General features: G+C 41.1%; 4 protein-coding genes across 6 annotated transcripts; 2 read left to right on the forward strand and 2 right to left on the reverse strand.

Moving 5' to 3' along the window:
• Positions 1–672: 672 nt before the first annotated feature.
• On the reverse strand, positions 673–10,406 carry LOC135341109 (protein O-glucosyltransferase 2-like). Of its 2 annotated transcripts, none has more exons than XM_064537583.1 (8): positions 10,164–10,406; positions 9,559–9,961; positions 7,831–7,908; positions 4,871–5,043; positions 2,008–2,248; positions 1,443–1,652; positions 941–1,039; positions 673–868 (listed from the first exon to the last, which is right to left on the reverse strand). In XM_064537583.1, exons 1-8 carry the CDS (start codon positions 10,349–10,351, stop codon positions 827–829), a joined length of 1,434 nt encoding a protein of 477 aa, XP_064393653.1. In that variant the 5' UTR covers positions 10,352–10,406; the 3' UTR covers positions 673–826. The 2 variants fall into 2 exon arrangements, with proteins under 2 accessions (XP_064393653.1, XP_064393652.1); XM_064537582.1 differs by having other exon boundaries at positions 1,353–1,652; positions 10,164–10,405.
• LOC135341113 (short-chain collagen C4-like) lies at positions 3,109–4,473 on the forward strand. Of its 2 annotated transcripts, XM_064537590.1 has the most exons (3): positions 3,109–3,207; positions 3,343–3,424; positions 3,483–4,473. In XM_064537590.1, exons 2-3 carry the CDS (start codon positions 3,364–3,366, stop codon positions 4,283–4,285), a joined length of 864 nt encoding a protein of 287 aa, XP_064393660.1. In that variant the 5' UTR covers positions 3,109–3,207; positions 3,343–3,363; the 3' UTR covers positions 4,286–4,473. The 2 variants fall into 2 exon arrangements, with proteins under 2 accessions (XP_064393660.1, XP_064393658.1); XM_064537588.1 differs by lacking the exon at positions 3,109–3,207 and having other exon boundaries at positions 3,271–3,424.
• A 28-nt stretch (positions 10,407–10,434) lies between the features above and the next one.
• LOC135341108 (breast cancer anti-estrogen resistance protein 1-like) lies at positions 10,435–13,666 on the reverse strand. The gene is made up of 2 exons (XM_064537581.1): positions 13,430–13,666; positions 10,435–12,880 (listed from the first exon to the last, which is right to left on the reverse strand). Exons 1-2 carry the CDS (start codon positions 13,460–13,462, stop codon positions 10,730–10,732), a joined length of 2,184 nt encoding a protein of 727 aa, XP_064393651.1. The 5' UTR covers positions 13,463–13,666; the 3' UTR covers positions 10,435–10,729.
• A 44-nt stretch (positions 13,667–13,710) lies between these two features.
• LOC135341115 (transmembrane protein 170B-like) lies at positions 13,711–20,632 on the forward strand. Its single transcript, XM_064537592.1, has 4 exons — positions 13,711–13,834; positions 13,923–14,013; positions 15,360–15,527; positions 20,271–20,632. The coding sequence occupies exons 2-4, from the start codon at positions 13,962–13,964 to the stop codon at positions 20,411–20,413; spliced, it is 363 nt and encodes a 120-aa protein (XP_064393662.1). The 5' UTR covers positions 13,711–13,834; positions 13,923–13,961; the 3' UTR covers positions 20,414–20,632.
• Positions 20,633–20,728: the final 96 nt, after the last annotated feature.

A 20,728-nucleotide genomic window follows, 5' to 3' on the forward strand; every position in this document is an offset into this window, starting at 1 on the left:
AATTATGGTGAATACCATTGACCTTTTGGCCTTTAGGAACGCTATAACGAACTCAAAACATAGTAAAACAATTCCTACTACAGTATCAGTCAATCCAAACTGAGAAAACTGGCCCCTCTCTACACCTTTCAATCACAGCCGTGGAGGTTGCTGTCAATGTGTGTACGGCACTTCGAGTGGGCGCCAATCACGACTATATAATACCATTAATTTTGCCTTCTACAGGGTCCGAATAGTCTGGGCTAGCTCCATGCAGGAGTGCAAAGGAGCTTTGGTTGGTTCAGCTCTAGCTGCGAAGCCATTTGTTTTACAGTCCTCTCAATATCCTGATTGATTCTAGGCCACCACATAAATATACGAGCCAAGCTCTTCGTTTGGACAATTCCTTGGTGTCCTCATGTATCTAGTTGTCTCAGAAGACGTACAATATCATAGATCGTCAACTCCATGATCATTAATGAAGATGTGTATGAATGCTGTAATATACTAGTGCAGCAAGCTGAGTGGTCAGCATGAAATATACTGATGCACGTGCAAGCAACAACAAATTAATACCGTACATGCAGCGGGTATATTTCGAGGGTATAAATGTTTGTGGCTGCTATTCCGCAAAAATTAAATCAGCGAAAATTTATACCCTCGAAATATACCCGCTATATGGTATACATATAATTATGGGCAAAATAATTATATCAAGCTAGTAAACACGGCGATATCGATATCTAGCTAAAATGATGACATTTGTGAGCATTTCAAGCTGTGTCAATTCAATAGTTACTGCATTTTCGCAAATGCTGTCAGTTGTGACTTAATCAGTAGCTGAAGCCTATAGTTCTTCTCTTGGTATCTTGTGAATTGACGATCGAATCTAAAAGTATATATAATTATAAGAAGCTAACAACAGCAAGCGATATACTTATATACATGTACATGGCCTTACCTGCTCACAGAATGCGGTACAGTCCCGTGGAACTTCTGGAGCAACCGGTTCCATTCCATCATGAATTTTGGGAGTGCCTACCATCAGTTGTCCATAATCCTGTGTGTGTGTGTGTGTGTGTGTGTGTGTGTGTGTGTGTGTGTGTGTGCATAAAGGTGAAATATTGTAAGGCTTCTTCTAGAAGATCACTGCAAATGGACCACCGCACCTTGCGTGGATGGAGGTTGAGAATATTTAAAATGGCCAATACACTAGGCCTGAAATAATTATGGCTTTGGTTAGCTGGTGTACCAATCTATATATAGCACCTCAGATAACTGCATATGGCGGGTAATTAATCCCTAATTTTTGACTGTTGAACACCCACGAATCTCTGCCTATTGAAATTCGAATTTAGTCCCTCAAAAATTACCTTAAGCAATCGGACAATATAGCAGTAGAGATGCTCAGGTAGTAAGTTCTGTCTGACAAACACGGCTGAGTTCATTGCAATCTTCCTTGCCTGATCATCATTTTCTCTCGCCCATTCCACTCTCTCCAGTACATCACTGATGTTTCTGTGGAGGGGTATGTAATGCTCCCACGGCTCGAGCTGGTGGTAGAAGTGTTCGTAGTATGAGGAGTCCTGTTTCAACACAAGAGACCCCCCAGCGAGAAGATAGGGCAGGCGATATGCAGCAACAGTGCCATCAATGTTGATCTGATACTTGTACTGTTATGAGGGTGTGTACAGCAAAATATCAGTGGGCTACACGCAATTTTAGTTTTTGCATAGGGTACAAAACTTATATCATTGTTTGATGCATACTGGTAATTTACTGCATGGAGACATATACATTATACGGTCAGTCATGCATATATACACCAGGGCTGCATTAATTGAGGGCCTAGGGGGGCGAAGGGGGTAATTTGCCCCCCCCCCCAGGATCTGGCAGATTCATTTGTACTGCTATAATTCTGATGACTTAGCCCCTCCTACATTTTTAAATTGCCCAATTCGCCCCCCCTGATCCAAAATCCTGGATGCAGCCCTGTTAACATGCATATATGCCGGTAAAATAGTCTACCTTAAAGAAATCATGGAACCCCACTCTCTCAGCTTTGGGTCCGTACACATTCTCATCGTACTGGAAAAAGAACCAAGCCGTGATGCCGACGTCAAACAACTCACTGTTTCCATGGTGATCTCTGATGAGGTCCAGACGAGCCTGGTTACTGTCCCTGCCCCTGAAGAAGACTCTTGGGTCTCTGTCCTCCCATCTGGGATGGCCGAGGGAGCGCTGGGCCGTTAGAATGGAGAGGCTGACCCTGTGGTGCATATATTCATAATGAAACGCATACGGTTTAGTATGACAATACATAGCCTCGTCCCCAGGCCGAGTTGTCTCTAAAATAACGCTAGGTAGTTAAGCAACCTAGCGTTATTGGAGACAACTCGGGCTAGAATGAGGCAAGACAATACAGAACTATAGCAAAAGGTAAGGCAATGTAGGTAGTTAAGGCTAAAATGTGGTTTTAACTATACATAATTATGACACCAGTAAGCCACCAATCATCATTAATTTTATATACGCATTAATTCTGGAACTATTCCATTACTTGAGGAGAAGTACTTTAAGGTGCATGCATGGACATTAAAAGGAATATTTATCTCTACACTGCTGTAGGTCGCAAGTTTTATGCACAATCGTGATAACAGACTTACAGTATACGGAAGACATGCAGACTGGCAAAGGCATAAAATACAGCTAAGATGTAACACATGTGAGAAACCTGACAGCTATATATAATACCCACTTAAATCAATATGCATGTTATTGATTTCTTTCCACACGTCAAACCGTGGTGGTGCTGGCATGGGGACAAACCCGCACTGAGCTGCCAAAAAGACGGACAATTAATTTTGTCAAGCTATTAAATCGAGTGATGACTGGTTGTATACATGTATACGCGTGCGATAGGAAATTGTGCCATAAAATACACACCAAACACAAAATAGAGAGAAACCTGATCATAGTGCATGATACACTAAGCAAATCAACATGTTGATAGTGGTCATATATACTCCAAACCATCCAAGGTCAACCACCTATGGTACAGGGGATAGACCACCACACTGACCCTGCCAACCATCAATATGCTACGAGTGCAGACTTGTGTATTATGTAATCATGTGTGTTCCTTTTTGTAAGGTCACCTTTAGACCATGTGCTTCATCCTTTTGTAAAAGCGAGTGTCTTTATTTTGATCGATATAATTCAATACCGGTAAGTTTACGCTAATTTATTATTTGCAAGCAAATATTATGTATATAAAAGATGTGGATATATTTTAAGATCACATGCAAACCATATAGTACTCCTGCATGCATAATTACATGCTCCGCAAATATTTCATTGCAGGAAGACGTATAGCACATAAACATGAAGTGGAGCATGATTGCTGTGGCTATTGTAGTTAGTGTACAAGTACTAGTGGCATCAGGTAATTTTCTAATCAGTCATAATTATTCTGCTACAACTTATATATTATGTACCGAAAGGTCAGCCGCCAGGACCACCAGGACTAATGGGACCTAAAGGGCAACGAGGGATTCCAGGTAGAGACGGTCGTGACGGTCAACCTGGACCAGCAGGAAGTGATGGGCAAGCTGGTACCCCAGGAAGAGATGGGAGGGATGGACTAACAGGAACACCTGGATTCAGAGGAGAGCCAGGCCCAGCCAATGGGCCACAAGGACCTAGAGGATTGCCTGGAGTGAAAGGAGAGGCCGGCCCTCGAGGATTTACTGGTGCACCGGGACCAAAAAGCGGGGGTGTTGTGTACACAAGGTGGGGTAACAGCACTTGCCCGACTGTGTCTGGAACAGAGCGCATATACAGTGGGAGAGTTGGGGGGAGTTATTACAGCCAGGGAGCAGCAGCAAACCATCTTTGCCTACCTCCAGATCCAGAATACACCTTACCTTATCGAAATGGTGTTCAAGGTCATTCGACTCTCTATGGTGCAGAATATGACCTCCCAGTCAGAGGAACACAAGACCACAACGTTCCCTGTGCAGTCTGCCTAGCGTCTAGCAGAGCAACATATCTAATGATTCCTGCTAAGACGTCCTGTCCACGTTACTGGACAAAAGAGTACGATGGTTACCTTATGTCCGAGTGGTTCAACCAAAATCCATCAATGTACGAATGTGTAGACAAGGGGCAAGAGTCGGTGCCTGGAAGTCATGCCAACACTCAAGGTGTTTTGTTCACTCATGTCGAAGTTAACTGTGATAGTGGACTACCCTGCCCTCCCTACAATAACTATAAAGAAGTCAACTGTGTTGTTTGCACAAACTAAGACCCCTGCAGCCTGTGCATGTGTCATAAACGTTTTGTATTTTAGCTTTTAGACTCTGTAGTTTATAAATACCGTATACATTTCGCAGAAATGCCTTTAGAAAGATTTTCGCAGATTTAATTTTCGTGGAATAGCGCTTTTTGTAGCATGCATGTATGCAATAATAAATTCGCGGTTATAAATGTTCACGGTCCATCTAATCCGCGAAAACCACGAACATTTATACACTCGAAATATACCCGCTATACGGGGGTAATATATTGTTGAGTGCTTCAATGCTAAGTGTATTAACATCCGTGTAAAAGTGAAAAACGCATCACTGTCTTAAGTTTCTCCTTTTACTGCGACAAAGGAATCGACACCTTGGTACATACAAGTATGCTTGGTTGTATTCCACACCATGCATGGCATTTCTATTTAATATGTGCTGGCAGTAGCTATATACATGTAGCACAATGTCACAATCCCATAACAACACACCACAGCCAATAAAGAGGTTGGCAGGCACTTGCATGGCTATCACATTAAAATTTGAGGGATAAGGCACTTGCTTTTTTATGTACAATGCAGTACACTACACAATACCTGTCCATTCCCATGATGGTCGACTTCATGAGGTCCCAAGTGGGCCAGATAATGTCCCAAGTGTCCCCCGATCCACACCATGAGAACATGGGGAACGGCGGAGAGCCCTTCTTCACCTTACTGAGTGGCCAGTCCCCTAGGTTCACCATCAACTCCATGTCTGGCAGTACCACCTGTAGAGAGAAGGGTCGTCATCGATTCTCAAAATTTTACTATATATATAATTATGGAGAGGGGGGAGGAAATAACTCCCACCAATCCCCATAGGACAGAGATCTCAGTTATATAAATTACAGTACGTAACACACACATGCACACACATAAAGTTTATTGTACCCACATACATAATTTAAATGAATAATGGGCTTATACCAAATAGCTGAAATTAAGCCCGCCTTTATTAAGTATAGGTGCATGGTCTGGAATATAGCACATTACACAACAATTACTACCGAGTAGATCTACAATGTAAAGTTTATTCTTGGACAATTAAATTTCATGACAGGGTATCATAATACAATCATTTCATTCTGCATGGATATGTCTAGTAGCTACCCTCTCAGATAACACACTCACACCAGTCCTGGGAGTACGGCATAGCAAGGTGTGGTAGTCAACAATTCATTACCAGTGAGTGACAGCTGACTATTGTAGCTATAGAAGGCGTTGTGTTGGCGTTGAAGGCACATAAAGCACCCCCTGGCCACACAATGCATTATGATGATTAACAATATCTCGTATAAATGCACTGTTGGTTAAACATACTTAGTGTCCAGCCATCTTTACCAAATAGGGTTTCTACTTCAAAACAGAACACAAAATAGTACAGATGTCAACTTCAAACCTAATCGAGTGCTCATTTTTGAGTACTAGTTCTCATGTTTCCCATTTCAGATAAGGTAAGGTATATGCACTTAAATTTTGAAACTAAAAAATGTCCAATTATCTGTATGAAAGCATGCATGTTGACCCATCCAATTAAAGCCTAAACAGTTACTATAGTAGCAACAACAAATAAGTCGTCACCATGAGAGGTTTGAATGCTCAGACTTGTTGCTTATTAACCAAGTGGAACCTCACACGCTAGTCACAACTATCAATGGCAATACCTGGCAAAACACTGCATAACATTATTGGCTATCTGTTTTGAAGGGAAACTAGCTGCTACGTATATAGATCTTCACTTGTACTAAACAGTGATCAGAATTGGTACAATAATTATGTTACTGCAATTGCATTATTGCGAGCATACGTGAGCTGACTACACACATGCACCAAATGAGCTATGAAATTTAATAAGAATGGAATCCACACAACCGCCTTTTACACCAAGATATCAAATTGCCCGAAGGCATTCTTTGAAGCTGGAATGTTATTGGCTGTGAAACACAGTCCCACAGTAGTAGGGTTTGAGTTTACACAATAAACACCAGAATGGATAGCACCTCATTAATGGTTAAGTGACACTGGGGACCACACAGAGTTTTGGGGGCACTGGGCATAACAACGTGGTACCCTGTTCGTGGACTTGTGCTTATCAGATCTAAGTTTCCCAGGGCAATCAACTGTTGTACTAAACGGTGACCATACAGAAATGCAGTTACTGCATGTGTAGTAAAGAGCAATGTAAAGTCTAACTTCAAAATTGCTAAGTGTGCTATGATACCTTAATTATTCAACTAGGGCATGCATGAGTAAACATGCACATAGCAAAACTTTCCCAGTCAAGGTGAATTTAATGTTTCACGTACATGACCATGCTTGCATGACAGTTGCACAACAGAAAGTGTGCGCACTACTTTCAATGCTGATAAGTATTGCACAGATATGCCAATTAGAATACAGACATAAGAAAGGCTTTAAGTTGACTTTCCACTAATTCTCACCTTCAAAAATCGAAGGGTGTTGAGTTTTAGTGTTAAAGTAGCAAAGGGCCGATAATCATAATTATGACAGAAATTTCAGCAGTGACATAATAGACACTTATAATTATACGTACAACTGCACATTTTCTAACATCCATGGCAACTATGCTTCAGTTGCAATATATATAGAGTTCTGTGTTGCACGGTAATTAAGCCGTATACACTGTCAGGATGTAAACAACATATGGAGAATGTGAGTCACTCACTGTGAGGACTTCTGAATGGAACACACACACACATTCATGTACATACATTAAAGGACTTATAGGTCATCACAGTAACTTCCATTGATTCTTTGCGTTATTGTTGATGAATATTACGTTTCAGCCCATTCACACACAAAAGCCTGAGCAGTAACTCTGAGAATGCACACAACCTGCACCTACTGGGCTACATGTAGACAACCCACACCTCGCCACAAATTACGTAAGGCCTCCACTCTAATTAACCCACACACCCACAACTGACTCCTCCACAATCCACAACCCAGAGGAGGTAGGACACGCATCATGTGCGCCTCAGTCCATGTTCAACCGCAAAGATTAGAGAAAGATTTGTGATGATAAGTGCGGATTTTCAAGGAGCCAAAATAGCAGCGATCCCATGCATAGTCATTTTCTCTAAAATATAGTTATCACGTAGTGAAAGGATGGTATTAACTTATGGATCAGCGATCCCAGTGGAATCCCGGCTCAATAGCTCGTCCTAGTGGTTTTCACTGTACATAGGCTACTATGGAGAGCAGTCTAGGGGAGTTAACTCAGGATAGTTGTCGTGTCTTCTAGAGAGCACAACAATAGATCTACCATAGCTACACTGACATCGAAGGAAAGGTCAAAGGTCAAGAGTCTAACGTAAACATTGTACGCCACACATTCCATTGCCATGTGACTGATGATGCATGTCCCGCCTCCTCTGCCACAACCCATACTTCTACAACCTATACTCCAGTTCCATAGCAGCCCACCCCTCCACGCCCACCACCTCCATAACCTCCACATTGTACAGTATCTTCACAGCCCACACAGGACATACCTTGTTGGTCACAGAGAGTAGGATCATGTCAGAGAGGAATTTGAATCCAACAATGCTCCCAAATGTCCGAGCATACAGCTGCAGGGGTGGCGTAGATAAATTACATTTATGCTTTATTGACAAGTAAACGAGTATAAATTATATAATTTGGGGTCCCTGAAACATCATTATTCTCTAACCATACTCATAACATTCTGAGGATAATTTCACAGGCCATCCATGTATGCACATAGTCTCATGAATCAGCTGCCCTTCTTATGGTCTTCCCAAAGAAGGGTGACTGATTCATGACACTAGTATATATGTACAGTGGAACCTCCTCCGAAGAGCAACCACACGCTAGAGAACAGCCAAGAGCTCTGGTCCAGATTAAACTACAATGACTTTAATGTAAAGCAACCTCTCAGGAGCGACCACTTCTCTACTCCGCACAACGAGCAACTTTCTAGTCCCCAATCAGCTTTAGCAATTAAAAATAACCTCCCGGGAAGGACAGCCACATCTTAAATCAGCAGAAACAACATTTTACAATCAAAAATCTAGTTGTTGCTCGAGTCGTCCGTGCAGCCGTTTCATAGCTAAGTTTCAAGGTTCAGGAATTGACTCATAATTATGTGTATGGCAATTGAAACCTCTAGCTCTCAACTAAGACCACCCTCTCTGTAATGGTAGAAAGGCTGTTCCCCCACATGGTGTTCGTTTTATTGAGTGGTGGTGCAAATTGTGACGAACTATGTAGTTAAATTCAGTTCCCAGATAGATAGATTTAGAGCCATATCATATTCCATTTGACAAAGGGACTCAAAAGGAAAGGTCAAATGTCACAAATTACGAAGGAATGTTTAACACAAAAGAAGAAATGTATCATGCAGGCTCCATGGCAATGTATACTAGCTATAGAGTCGTTTGTTATTGGCTGTTACCAGTTAATTCTATTAGCAATTGCAACCATCATGTAAATTAAGTTAGACACCCATAAAACCACTGTGAATTAAGGTTTTAAATGACAACACTTCAGTGTGATTAACCATTCATGCATACAAGCCTTATAAATGTGACACAATCGCTATACAAAATAAGGAATGCACCTTGGGTAGATATCACGTACGTACTTCACACTTTTTTGACTGAAGCACTCTCCATAATTATAGCAATTTTAAGGAGTGCCAATTAATACAATTTCTGATACTAACCCACACATGAATGTTGATTGGAATGGACACAATTAAGTTATACGAAACTACCAGTGAATTAACTGCAGCACAGTTGTACTACACATAATTATTATCTGTGTCAACTGCTAATCTGTATCTGAAATGAATAGTTCGTGTTCTCCCTTCCCGTGTGTGCAGTATGTGCTATTACTGTGAGAAATTATTTAGCCAGGAAACAACAATTAGAGCTTACAAAAGAGGGGTATATTAATAACAATACACTTGGTCATGCAAGGAATCAATATTGACAACGCCATTAGTATGAGTATAATAATCCTTGGGATTTCCCAAAGGAAGTTGCTATACAGTTAGAATACTCCTTTGCTTTGTAAGGACGGTGCACGACTGCTGTGCTGATGTGATCACTATAACTGTTGGTATAGTAGACACATGCTCAGCAAAACAACTTCAGAAAGGATTCAATACAAATTATGTGAATACCGCACTTCAAATAAGGAAAAAAGCAACAAAGCAAATTATTTTCTAGAGGTTTGTAGCAAACAGAATGACTCACCTTCCCATCTACAATGGAGTAGTGCACCATGGACGATCTACTGAACATCTCGGTTGCTGTGTCATAGAATTCTGTCACATTCACCCCCTTAGCCCTGAACGTCTTTAGATCGTTGGCTATCTGTGGCTGAATGGCGGGGCAGTTAAAGTCTTCCAACCATTGGACAGGGCTTCTTAGTGGGCATGCACAGTTCTCATGCATCAGAGGTCCAAGCTGGTACGGTGACTGAGCGATGGCTCTCCCCTTGTGTCTAATGTGAATAGCTAATGTGTGTGTTTCAGAGAAGATGCGATACTGGTAGAAGAGAAGTCCATCTCCCAGGTTGAGGGTTTCCGTACGGTAGCGGACCTTTTGAGGAGACTCGATGCTTATTGAAAGACTGCTCTCATCAAAATCTGTCAAGCTGTTATAGTGTGTGCAGTAAATATAAATTTTAGCGTAGAATGGCAATTTCATAAACGTAGCTATGTAGGACCGCTCAGAGATTCACGAAGTTAGTAAATGATACACGCCATGTATACTATACTAGTTACATCATGCATCTATTGGTTGATACCAAACAGGTAACTTTAATACATTCCATAATTTAATACATCAATACACACTTGTTGCCATGCTTGTCCACAGCTTGTATGTAAAAGTAATTGATAGGTAAACTGCTTCTCTTAGGATCAATACCAGGTCCAAACACAATGCTCTTCTCGGAATTGAGCTCAGTAGCTTCTAGTTCTTGACACCCCTGACCCAGAATCAGAAAGAACAGGATCAATATCTTCAGCAAGCCATCCTCCATTTCTGTAACATCAGCACATTTTTGACTCTCCCACAAATCTTATTATTATCTTCCACTAACATCTGCATGCATGTAGACCAGAGTCAAGTAAAAAATGGTTTCATATAATAAAATTGTGTGCAAGATTTTATAATTCTGAGATGAAATGATAATATAGATCTTAGCAGCTAAGAAAGTGAACTGACAAAAATAAAAAAATGTATATCTGAGAAATGTTTACTATAAAAATTAATAGCCAAGCACAAAAGAACAAAAGCATTAGATCGATCATAACAGAAGTCGTACATGTACAATTTAAGTAAACACACACACATATAGAGAATTAATAAACTAGACAAGACACAGAAACATATTACATTAAGATTGGGCACTGAGAGATTAAACAAATGAGGCACGGCTTTTGACAGAATTAATCAGGTCTAGAGCTGCTGGTAAAAGCACTTTCAAACTCTCAGTCATTTTATTCTTAGCGATAACACTCGGGAATTGCAGTGCAGCTGTTTTTGTCGAAGATACAAGATTCTTGATGGAGTCAGTGAGTTCATTACTGTTCGTTAGAATGGTTGCTTTTGTGTCCGTGTGCAAAATCTTTTGCGTGAGGGCATCGGCAATGTACACCAGCTTGTATGCGGCCACCACAGTCAGTTTGCTTTTGGTCACAAAGTCTCTCGGCGGCTCATTATCCTTGAGGCAATCAATGAATACGTCAATAGTTTCTCTCAAGCTTGGGATAATCAGATCGAGTTGCTTGCTGAATCTATCCAAGAGCTCACGATCCTCTTCTCGAAGAGGTTGCGGACTACTGGTCTGTCGTACGTGATGGGGAATAAGACGTCCATTCGGTCGACCGTAAGGACCGTCCAATATATCAGCAGAGTTAACACGCCTCAGGGCAATTCCAGTCAATTCTTCGGAGGACCCAGAGCAGCTGCTTAAACTCTGCTCTCTTCGTCTTGAGCGAATGTGAGTAGGACTGGCATCTCGACTGGACCCAGAGTTCAGGCTTGCAAGGCTTGGCCTTTTGTTGAGGACTATGGAACGGTCTCGGATCTTGTCGTTAATCTCGTCATAATCTTCCGATTGTCTGATGAACATGGGTGAACCATTTGGGTTTAGATTAACCTCGCTTCCATAAGGACTGTTGGATTGTGACGTCTGTTCGTGAATCACTCTCTTTGGGGTTCGTACAAGTTTTTGCGTTGTACCGTAATTTGGAGCGTAGGGTAGAGGGGGTAGATGATCGTTTGGTTTGCGTTTACGGAAAGCGTTCATATCGATAATGTTACTTTCACTGAGTGTTTTCTCAGGTGTTTTGCGTCCACTGACGTATGGAGACTCAACTGGAATTGCGTAATCACCAGATGTTCGGACAGCAACTTGGGGTGGACGTTCAGGAAGTGGTCGGGCTTCGAGATCTCTCTTGGTGATAACAGGTAGACTGCTCGTGGAGACGTTTCGTACCTTAAACAGGAGAGCTTTATTGGCACCAACTAGTACAGTGAATTCTGTGACAGCTTTAGGGATAGCTCGAGCAACTTCCAGGAGTGATTTCACAGTGGCCGTGATGCTGTCAATTTCAGAGCTCAGTTGCTCTACTTTGGAAAGGATATCATTACGATTTTCCAAAAGACCTCTGAAAGCACTGGTGTATTTTTTCTTGAAGTTTGCATCTGAGGTACTCCCAAGAGCATTCACAACCCCTTTTCCAAATTCTAGCAGAGCCACCAGAGCCCTGTCGAAGTGTTTCACAGCTTGCCGAGTGTGTTTCAAAGTAGCGATTCGCTTTGCTTTATTTTCGTTGCCCCAATAAGCATCGGGCCCGTACACTGTTTGAAAAAGGACATCGTACGTTGCTTGCATGAGTTGTCGGTAAGAAGTGAGCAATTCTTCGGCCTCGTCATCATACATCGTACTGATATCCACTGCAAGCATAGGCAGATCTCTCTCTTCTGTATTCACTGCACCTTTGTGCGGCTTAGGCAAGTCGTAAGTATCCATCATTTCTGGAGGAACATCGTATATACAACTGGAGTTCCTTGAGCTACCAACAGAACTAGCACCCATCGAATTGCGATAATTAGAAGAACGATTGCTTTCCATTGGGCTGAGTCGAGAAGAGCTAGGTGGGCGGTCGTAGTCCACTCCCTCATCTTGTGGTGCCTCTGGCGGTGGGAGGTCATAATCTCCGTCTGTGATCTCAACGTCTGTAGGAGGCAAGTCGTAAATTGGGTTATCAATTTCATCTTTGATTGTTTTTTGTGGGAGGGTTGTACGGGATGACAGTGTTGCCTTCTTTGAAGGTTTGGGGATATCGTAGCTGGATTGTTCGTGAAAAATCTCCAGATAGTTTGCAGGAACCATACCCACTTTGCCTCTTAGTTCACACAGCCACCAGTCTCTCTGTTGTTTGAAATCTTTCTTGACAACAGTCACAACGTCCCCTTGTCTAAAGGTGAGCTCATCCTCATTCTCTGCAACATTGTTGTATCGTGCTCTGGCCAACAGGTGTTGAGATACGTCAACCATTTCCTGTGACAACAGAAAGAATTTGCACATGAAACTTAATTCTCTTTAATGCAAAAATTTAGACTCTTTGGCAACAAAAATGAATTTCAACGCTAAATATGGCTATGGCCTATTGTGTATTGCATTCATAGGCAAGTGGCTAGGCACTTGATATACAAGTTGTCTGGTCAACAAAATAACATGGAATGTTGTGATGAGGGCCTGTAAGGTACTTTGTAGTTTGTGTAGCTAAGTAAATTGGTTGTGTATGCCAGTATTTCACTCCTACATTATTAAATATAGGCAACATAGCTGAGCCTATAAATGCACATTAGTTGGCTAGTTGCCATCATCAAAATGTACATACTGTGATTCAATGAGTGTAGCTACTATATCTACATATAGATCTACGTACATGTATGTAAAATGCAGCTTGCACATACATGACAACCACATCTCATATTAATTTCATAATAATTATATATCATCTACTTAGCTGTTTATAGCTGTAGCCATTCAATGTGTGATATTGAATCTCAGTTTACAAAAGAAAATGAATCAACACACACTTACTTTGGTTATTTGGGGTAGCAAAACTGCTGTCATCTCAAGGTACACAGGTCACTCTGTCTCTCAAAACTGCCACTAAAAATTGACCAAAATCCTGTGTATCTATTGATTTAGTTTGCTAGCTATAATACTACAGAAACCTTTTACTAGCTAGGAATCACACTGCTTTGTAGCTGCTCAAAATTTTGTGAGCTAGCTAGCCTCTCCCTTTTAGTGATGTCCATATCAGGAAGTACTAATGTTTAGGAATTTTACCACAACAATGCACAAGGAATGCCATTAATCTGATCTACAGAGTTCAGAGTGCAAAACAATAGATCGAGGGAGATTCAGACTCGTACCTTGACTGACAAGAACAGTACAGTGCAGTGAATTTCAGAACAGAGGACCTTATCAACTGGCTGAAAGGTACTGTGTACGGTACACATTCTCTTCCTTGCTAGCGAGTTTGCTTGTAGGCTGTGCATCTACCTTTTTATTAATACATGTTTCTTAGGTTTATGTGCAGTGCAGTGCAGTGCTAGTGACTTTCAAGATGGGAATTGAAGACATTGCTGATCCTTTGACGCCACTCCTGACTGTGACAGGTAGGTGCCTGGCTTCGTCTATTGTACCGTAGCCACTATCCGTATTACGATGCAAGCACACGTATATCCATGCATATGCACTGCTGGTGTTGACGGAGTGGACAGGTACGCGATTATGACTACCGTAAAAAGTATAATAAAGGCGCCAGAAATACATGAGCCTCTATTGGCGCTTATTTACGGGGAGGGGGGGGTCCACATTTTGTATGACAGGCCAAGTCACTTCCAGTCAGAACGATTAGATTGACGACCACGTAATAAGTTTGATTGGCTTCATTTGGCGCACAATTGAGAGCGAAGAAAAATTAAACTGTTTGAGTGGGCGCTATTAAGATTTGAGTTGCGCCTTTTTTTTAGATAGATGCTTTACAGTATGAGCTTCATACATGTAGTCTACCTTAAGTGGGCGACCAAGTACTTTTCCTGTTCTAGTAGCTAGTTTCCCTCCTCACTGACAGTGTCTTTTGACATTATGACTTCAGATGTATTCACAGATATAGATAGTTACGGGAAGTGATTATTGATGTAGGAAAGCACAGGTAATTCCAATAATTATATGTTCCTAGGTCTTCTAGTCATTGGACGCCACTTGCAGCTAGAACCTGTCCGTACAGGTATATGTTATTTCAGTGTGAATACCAAACCCTACGTGATGCATGTGATTGATTTTCTTTGATCACTGTGATTGCAGCTGCTTTTTTTTTGCAGTGACAGCATATTAGGATGATTTCAGAAAACACAATTTATGTGTTCTCTTTCAGCTGTTTATCTCACACTGCATACCTGTTTAATCCCAGCTTGTAGGCTTAGTCTAATGTTATAATAATATTACCGTGCCTACATTGGAATGTTGTGCATTTGCTCGGCTAACCTGATTAATTTACTGAGATGTGACATCAATACACACAAGATGCCTGCCAAACACATATTGCACAATTCTACATTTAGCAGGTTGCTATGGTTCACACACTTACTTGAAATGGGGCCACAAAACATTTCTATTGCTTGTTGGGTTGGCTATCAATATTCCTCAGTACATAGTAATGGTGGCCAGCTACCATCCCCTCACTAAAGACATGTACACAACTTAAAAACCTACTGTACAGTGGATGTCTAGTATAAGTGGATGTCTACATGTACCACATTCGATGGACTGGTGGGTGGGAATGCTTTCCTTACACCCACTATAGTCCATACACTGAGTGGCACTCTAAAAGTTAAGCCAGTTGTAATAGGGGAAGTATCCATTGTTTGTATGATAATCTGATACAATGCGTACGAATACTTGTGGCCTACGGTGGTCAAGAACGAATGCTAACTTTCAATCTCAATCCTCCCCCACTCAGAAATGTGGGGCCACGTGCTGTTCTGGTCATTCCTTCTGACCACCGTCACCTACCTTGTTGTGGGGGTCGTATGGGCTGTGTGTCTACGCAAGTGGAGTAGTCTTCTGGTTCCCCTTGGCTACCTGGGATATGCTGAGTTCACTGTGCTCACTACAGATGCAATAGCAAGTGAGTATACCCTAAAGCCATTTCCATTTCCTTACTGCCTTGTTCAATTCACTATTGAGTCTAGAAATGCACCCTAACGTGACACACCTATAACATTAGATGTAACTGCACTGTGGGAACAGGGTCAAAATGTTGTCACGCTTGTAGACTAGGATTCATGGTCTAATCGATTATTCCAAAATTACCGTAGTAATTTTGTCTACAGCTACATGTACCAGCGGCTATGGTATGGTGTGTGTAGGTGGGCAGACAATTACCAGAGATGTTTGTGAGCTCATGCCTCTCTCACTAATTGATCATTATACATATTACATATTTGGTTAGACGTGTAGGCATGAGAAACAATGCTGCATATCTCCCATAATTAAGTTAGCCGGTTCGTACGAGTCCGATGTGCCTTGTTAATGGATGGCTTCTCAGTATGTGTGTGTGGTGTCCAGCTGTGTACAGTATCAATGATGTTTGCTGAGGGAAGTGGTTTAGATGTGGGTGGCTGCATGGTGTATGGAAGCCTTGCTCTGCCTCCATTATAACCCACAAAGTTCATAATAGGCCATTTTATTGAGTCCGTGCATGTTCTGTATGTCGTTATGTTTGATTCAATTTCTGGTGAATTGATATATCTAGAGACATAAGTTTGTGTGGAAATTTTTTTAAGGATTCAAAAGATAAACTATAGTGTCCTTTTGTGACCTAGTATCAGTGGCTTTGTTAGACATGGCTCCTGTGACATGTGTTCGTTCTTAGACTCACTTTAAGCAAATCTTTTAGCGATTGTTCACATTTGTGAGATCCTGTTACTGTTGCCTAGCAGTAACCTAACCTAAAATGGACCTACTGATCCTAACAGCACTATTGAACTATACACTGACCCACCAAGTGATGATGTCACTCATTATGACACATAATTATGTCAACAGTTGGTAGCCTGAGACCTACCGCAGTGAAACACAGCATAGAATGTACCAATATGCGTCACTAATTACCTGGGAGTTATTTACCTAATATGGCCTAGGGCAGCTGTTGGCTTGTTTTCACCACCTGATCGGTATTATCATTATCTGGAGTGATACTGTCAATGCACTGTTTGAAGTACCTGTATCAGGGAGCTATTGCTTAATTTAAGCCTAAACACTGCGTGTATTCATGAATTTGCATGGGCTAACTCAAGAAAGGAATGGGTGGGTACATGCACATGATTATTGACCTAGGCTACATATAATATGCTTTATGGACCATTGGAAAGAGCAAAATTTCAACAGCTTGTATAATGGTATCCAAAAGACTCTGATGAATTGTGTCCTGTTTGGTATTGCACAGTGTTTTGTACAACGCAGTTTACTTGTAATAATATTTACCATTCAGATTATACAATGTTGTGCTTTTGGTTGAAAGGAATGGTGCATGTCCACCTATTTGGGTGAGGGATTATCTCATGCTGGCTGAATACCCTGTTAAGATCAATTCAATGCCATATATGTACATGTATATGTCGCAGGTTACTTTTACCTTGATACGGTATGACAGCCACTGTTCAGTTATCTAGCTGTTGTTTCAATGAGTGACAGTCATCAGCTGATGTCTCCAAGTAAAGTCGTATTCTCAATTATCGGATTCATAGGCCAGAGAGATATCAGTCCTTATTGGTCAAGTGATTTCACTCTGTTAATCTCCGGCAATCTTCCCACACACATTCTACAAACTTATACATGTAGTCACTGGCCTCAAAAATGCTTACCTGTAAGACACTCGAGAATGATTGGCCCTGACCATACTCTGAGGTAACTTTCTTCTTACGGTACTGAAGATCTACAGTGATTAATTAGTGCTAATAACAAATAAAGGCTAGCACTAACAAAGTGTATAGAGTACCATGCTCTGTTGGTTTCTGCTGATGCAGCCATTCACTTGATTCTTGGTATTGATCGTTTTTAATAACAATCATGGTCGATCGTTATTTGATTTCCTCAGAAACGACAGAACTAATGCTATAATGTTAAGGCCACCTGCAACAGAATTAACTGTGTTGTTGTTCACACCTTCTTTGTAGTGTGTTCTGTATTCTGTAGCAAATTAAACAGTTAATTTGGTGCATTCTGTTAGACAGTTATAAATGTGAATCACTTGTGAAACGATCGGCTTTGCCGATTTGCCTGCCATGGCTTGCTGTCACTTGTAGTCCTGCTTGGAGTGTATCAGTTCATTGAATGTATAATTGCAATGTAAATGTGTGGCTGTCACTATAGTCACTTAAGACAGACTGGAGAATTGTGGCTGCGATGAAGAGGTGGCCTACTATAATTATGCTATGGAGACTCTGGTACCCCATTAACTTTGTATCTATAGGGCTTGCTTATAGGGTGATCAAAATAGACAGGTTTTACTGTAGCAACTATCAGTGAAATCAGTAGAGGATATAGGTTTCAATACACAGCCATAAAATTACATGTCTTGATACAAATTTGACCATGCACATTTTGTTGGTATCTCCTGCCAGAATATTCAGTCGGCATCCTGCAAAAGTCGTCTTTGCTCATAAATAGTAGGGTTTGTACAGTCACATCCCGTGTGTCTAGCCTTCTGAATTTCTGTTATTGTTGGCTGTTTTATGCTGTACGTATAGGTATATAGGTATATAGTGATAATTATGTGTAAAGTGTAGTGATCATGGAATTCTAATGTTAATATTTACGCTAGTGAGCAATATGATTAAATTATGCATAACAGTATGTGAGGCAATGCTCTGTGCTACATGTACATGTACATGTATGTAGGGGTAGTTCAATACTGTTTTCCCAGATGATCTACAATAACTCAAGTTGTACTAATTTGTCTCGTATACCATGTGACCCAGGGCTATTAATGCCAACATGCAGACTTAATGTTTTATTCTTAAAGAACATGGGAAATGTATTGAAAAGCCAGTGCCAGTTCCATGTTAGGTGTGTGTTGATGGCTCTCTTTCACCAGCTGAAAGGCTCTGTCTGTGTACATAGTGCGGCGCACTGGTAAGGTTAAATATGGAAAAACCATTGAAACTAACATTGAAATGTCATGTGCCATTAATCGAATATTTTTAGTGACCTAGCTCTTTGTATTTATAGAGACTCATCCTCATGTGAGAGAGCAACTGTATGAACTGTCTGGGAGCTCAAATGAGAGCAGTGTATTCCATGCATTGCAGTATCATATCATGAGCAGGTACGATCGTTTCATGGTGACGTTGTTTCCAAGACTGACGTCATTCAGCAGTGATTCTTGTTTACAATTCCGCTGCGTATTTGTGAAGACGTGTTTTGGTAATTTAAATCTAATTGCGCTCTTTCATGTACATAAGAATGCAATAACAGCCAGAGATTGTTATCTGCTATTAGAGAGCTTTCTTAGTGGATTGAAATTCAGACATATATAAATTATTGTCTCCCAATATTCACGATTCCTCCTCTTGCAATGTTAACGTTAAGTTCTTAAGGGATGAGTTTGCACCATTATATTCTGTTACTGGACATATACATTACACAAAATCCTGTATCATAATTATAACTCATTGTTTACGTACGTATTAAATTTACTATTTACATCTGGAAGACTTTAATGATAATATTGTACATGAGCCATTAAATTCTTAGAATTAGCATAAATATACGTGTAACAAGGAAACACGGGTGTGCCAAACCTTATGCGTCTATGTTAATTTCCTCTGGTCATTGTGAGATCAAACGTATGGTATTGCATGTAATGTCTTGTGTGGATGTGTGAGGTATTTGAATGCTACCCTGTACCCTTGACAATGTCAGCTGAGAGGGTAATAGGGTTGTGTTGAGGCTATGTCTCTATTCACAGCATTTGAGGCTGAACTCACAGGTAATCATCACTGTGCCATGCTTATAGACACCGTATGCATTACGTGTACATTAATTTCCTCTTTTCATTGTGACATCAAACGTACGGTATTGCATGTAATGTCTTGTGTGGGCGTGTGAGGTATTTAAATGCTACCCTGTACCCTTGACAACGTCAGCTGAGAGGGTAATAGGGTTGTGTTGAGGCTATGTCTCTATTCTGAGGCTGAACTCATTAGTCGTTGCAAATATCATCATTGTGTCATGCTTAGACTGCACCATTGCTGTTGCTGAAAGTGTCTTACACACTGATTGGTGCCAGCTAGTCTCAATGACCTTTGTCAGGCTTTGTGTGGTCCCACACTCCTGGGCAGCATCAAGGCTCCATGGTTAAAAAGATGAATTTCATTATTAGAATTTCCACACTTGTGTCCAGACAATACAGTAGAACCTCCATTATCTGGCTGGGCCGGGCAAATTTTGGTAAAAATTTGTCAAGAAACAGGTGTGTCCCTTAAATGCATTCTATACTGTAATAACTATGCGGCCAAGTAGGTACAGTGTATACACAGTTCAATACACTCAATAGACATGTTGTTTTTGTTATTCGATTCAGTTTCCTAGTCGTTGTCTCGGTACATGTCAGACTCGTGTGTGTAAAAATCCCCCTACACACACACACACACACACACACACACACACACACACACACACACACATGCACACTGTACTAATGTAACTCCAACCCTATATATACATAATTATACGTACAGTACTAATTTCCCTTTCCACACACACACACGTATTAATTTCACCTTGTCGCCCCACACACGTGTATTAATTTCACCTCACACACACACCCATGTACTAATTCACCTCCTCCCATCATGCACAACTACAGGTGCGTTTGTAGCAGGAATTTATTGGACATCTGGTTGGACAATGACGACGGGGGTTGCCCTCGGCTGGGGTCTGGGTCTTAGTCTGTTCTCACTCCTCCTGAACTCCGTCATATCATGTGCTCCACTCTACATATTTCTTTGAAGTCACGTGACTGTCAGCTGGATCCGAGTGCGGCAGCCCCTCCCCCTCAGCAACTGATCACTGTATACACTATTGAACAGAGACTATTCCTATTACTAGTGAGTGTTGTGATCTGCTTTGTTGCTTTGTGTAAAGTATGCGTATATTAATTCTGTATAAGAGCTGAGTATAATGAGTGGTGTGTTTATACATATCCTATAACGTGGAATTCATTATGAACAGTCAAATTGTGACATTGTGCACACAGTGAGTGAGTGAGTGAGTAAATGGGTTCAAATAACACAAACATTGGCAGTGTATGTATATATGAATGCC

The sequence above is a fragment of the Halichondria panicea genome, chromosome 9 (assembly GCF_963675165.1).
Source record: "Halichondria panicea chromosome 9, odHalPani1.1, whole genome shotgun sequence".
NCBI lineage: Eukaryota > Metazoa > Porifera > Demospongiae > Suberitida > Halichondriidae > Halichondria > Halichondria panicea.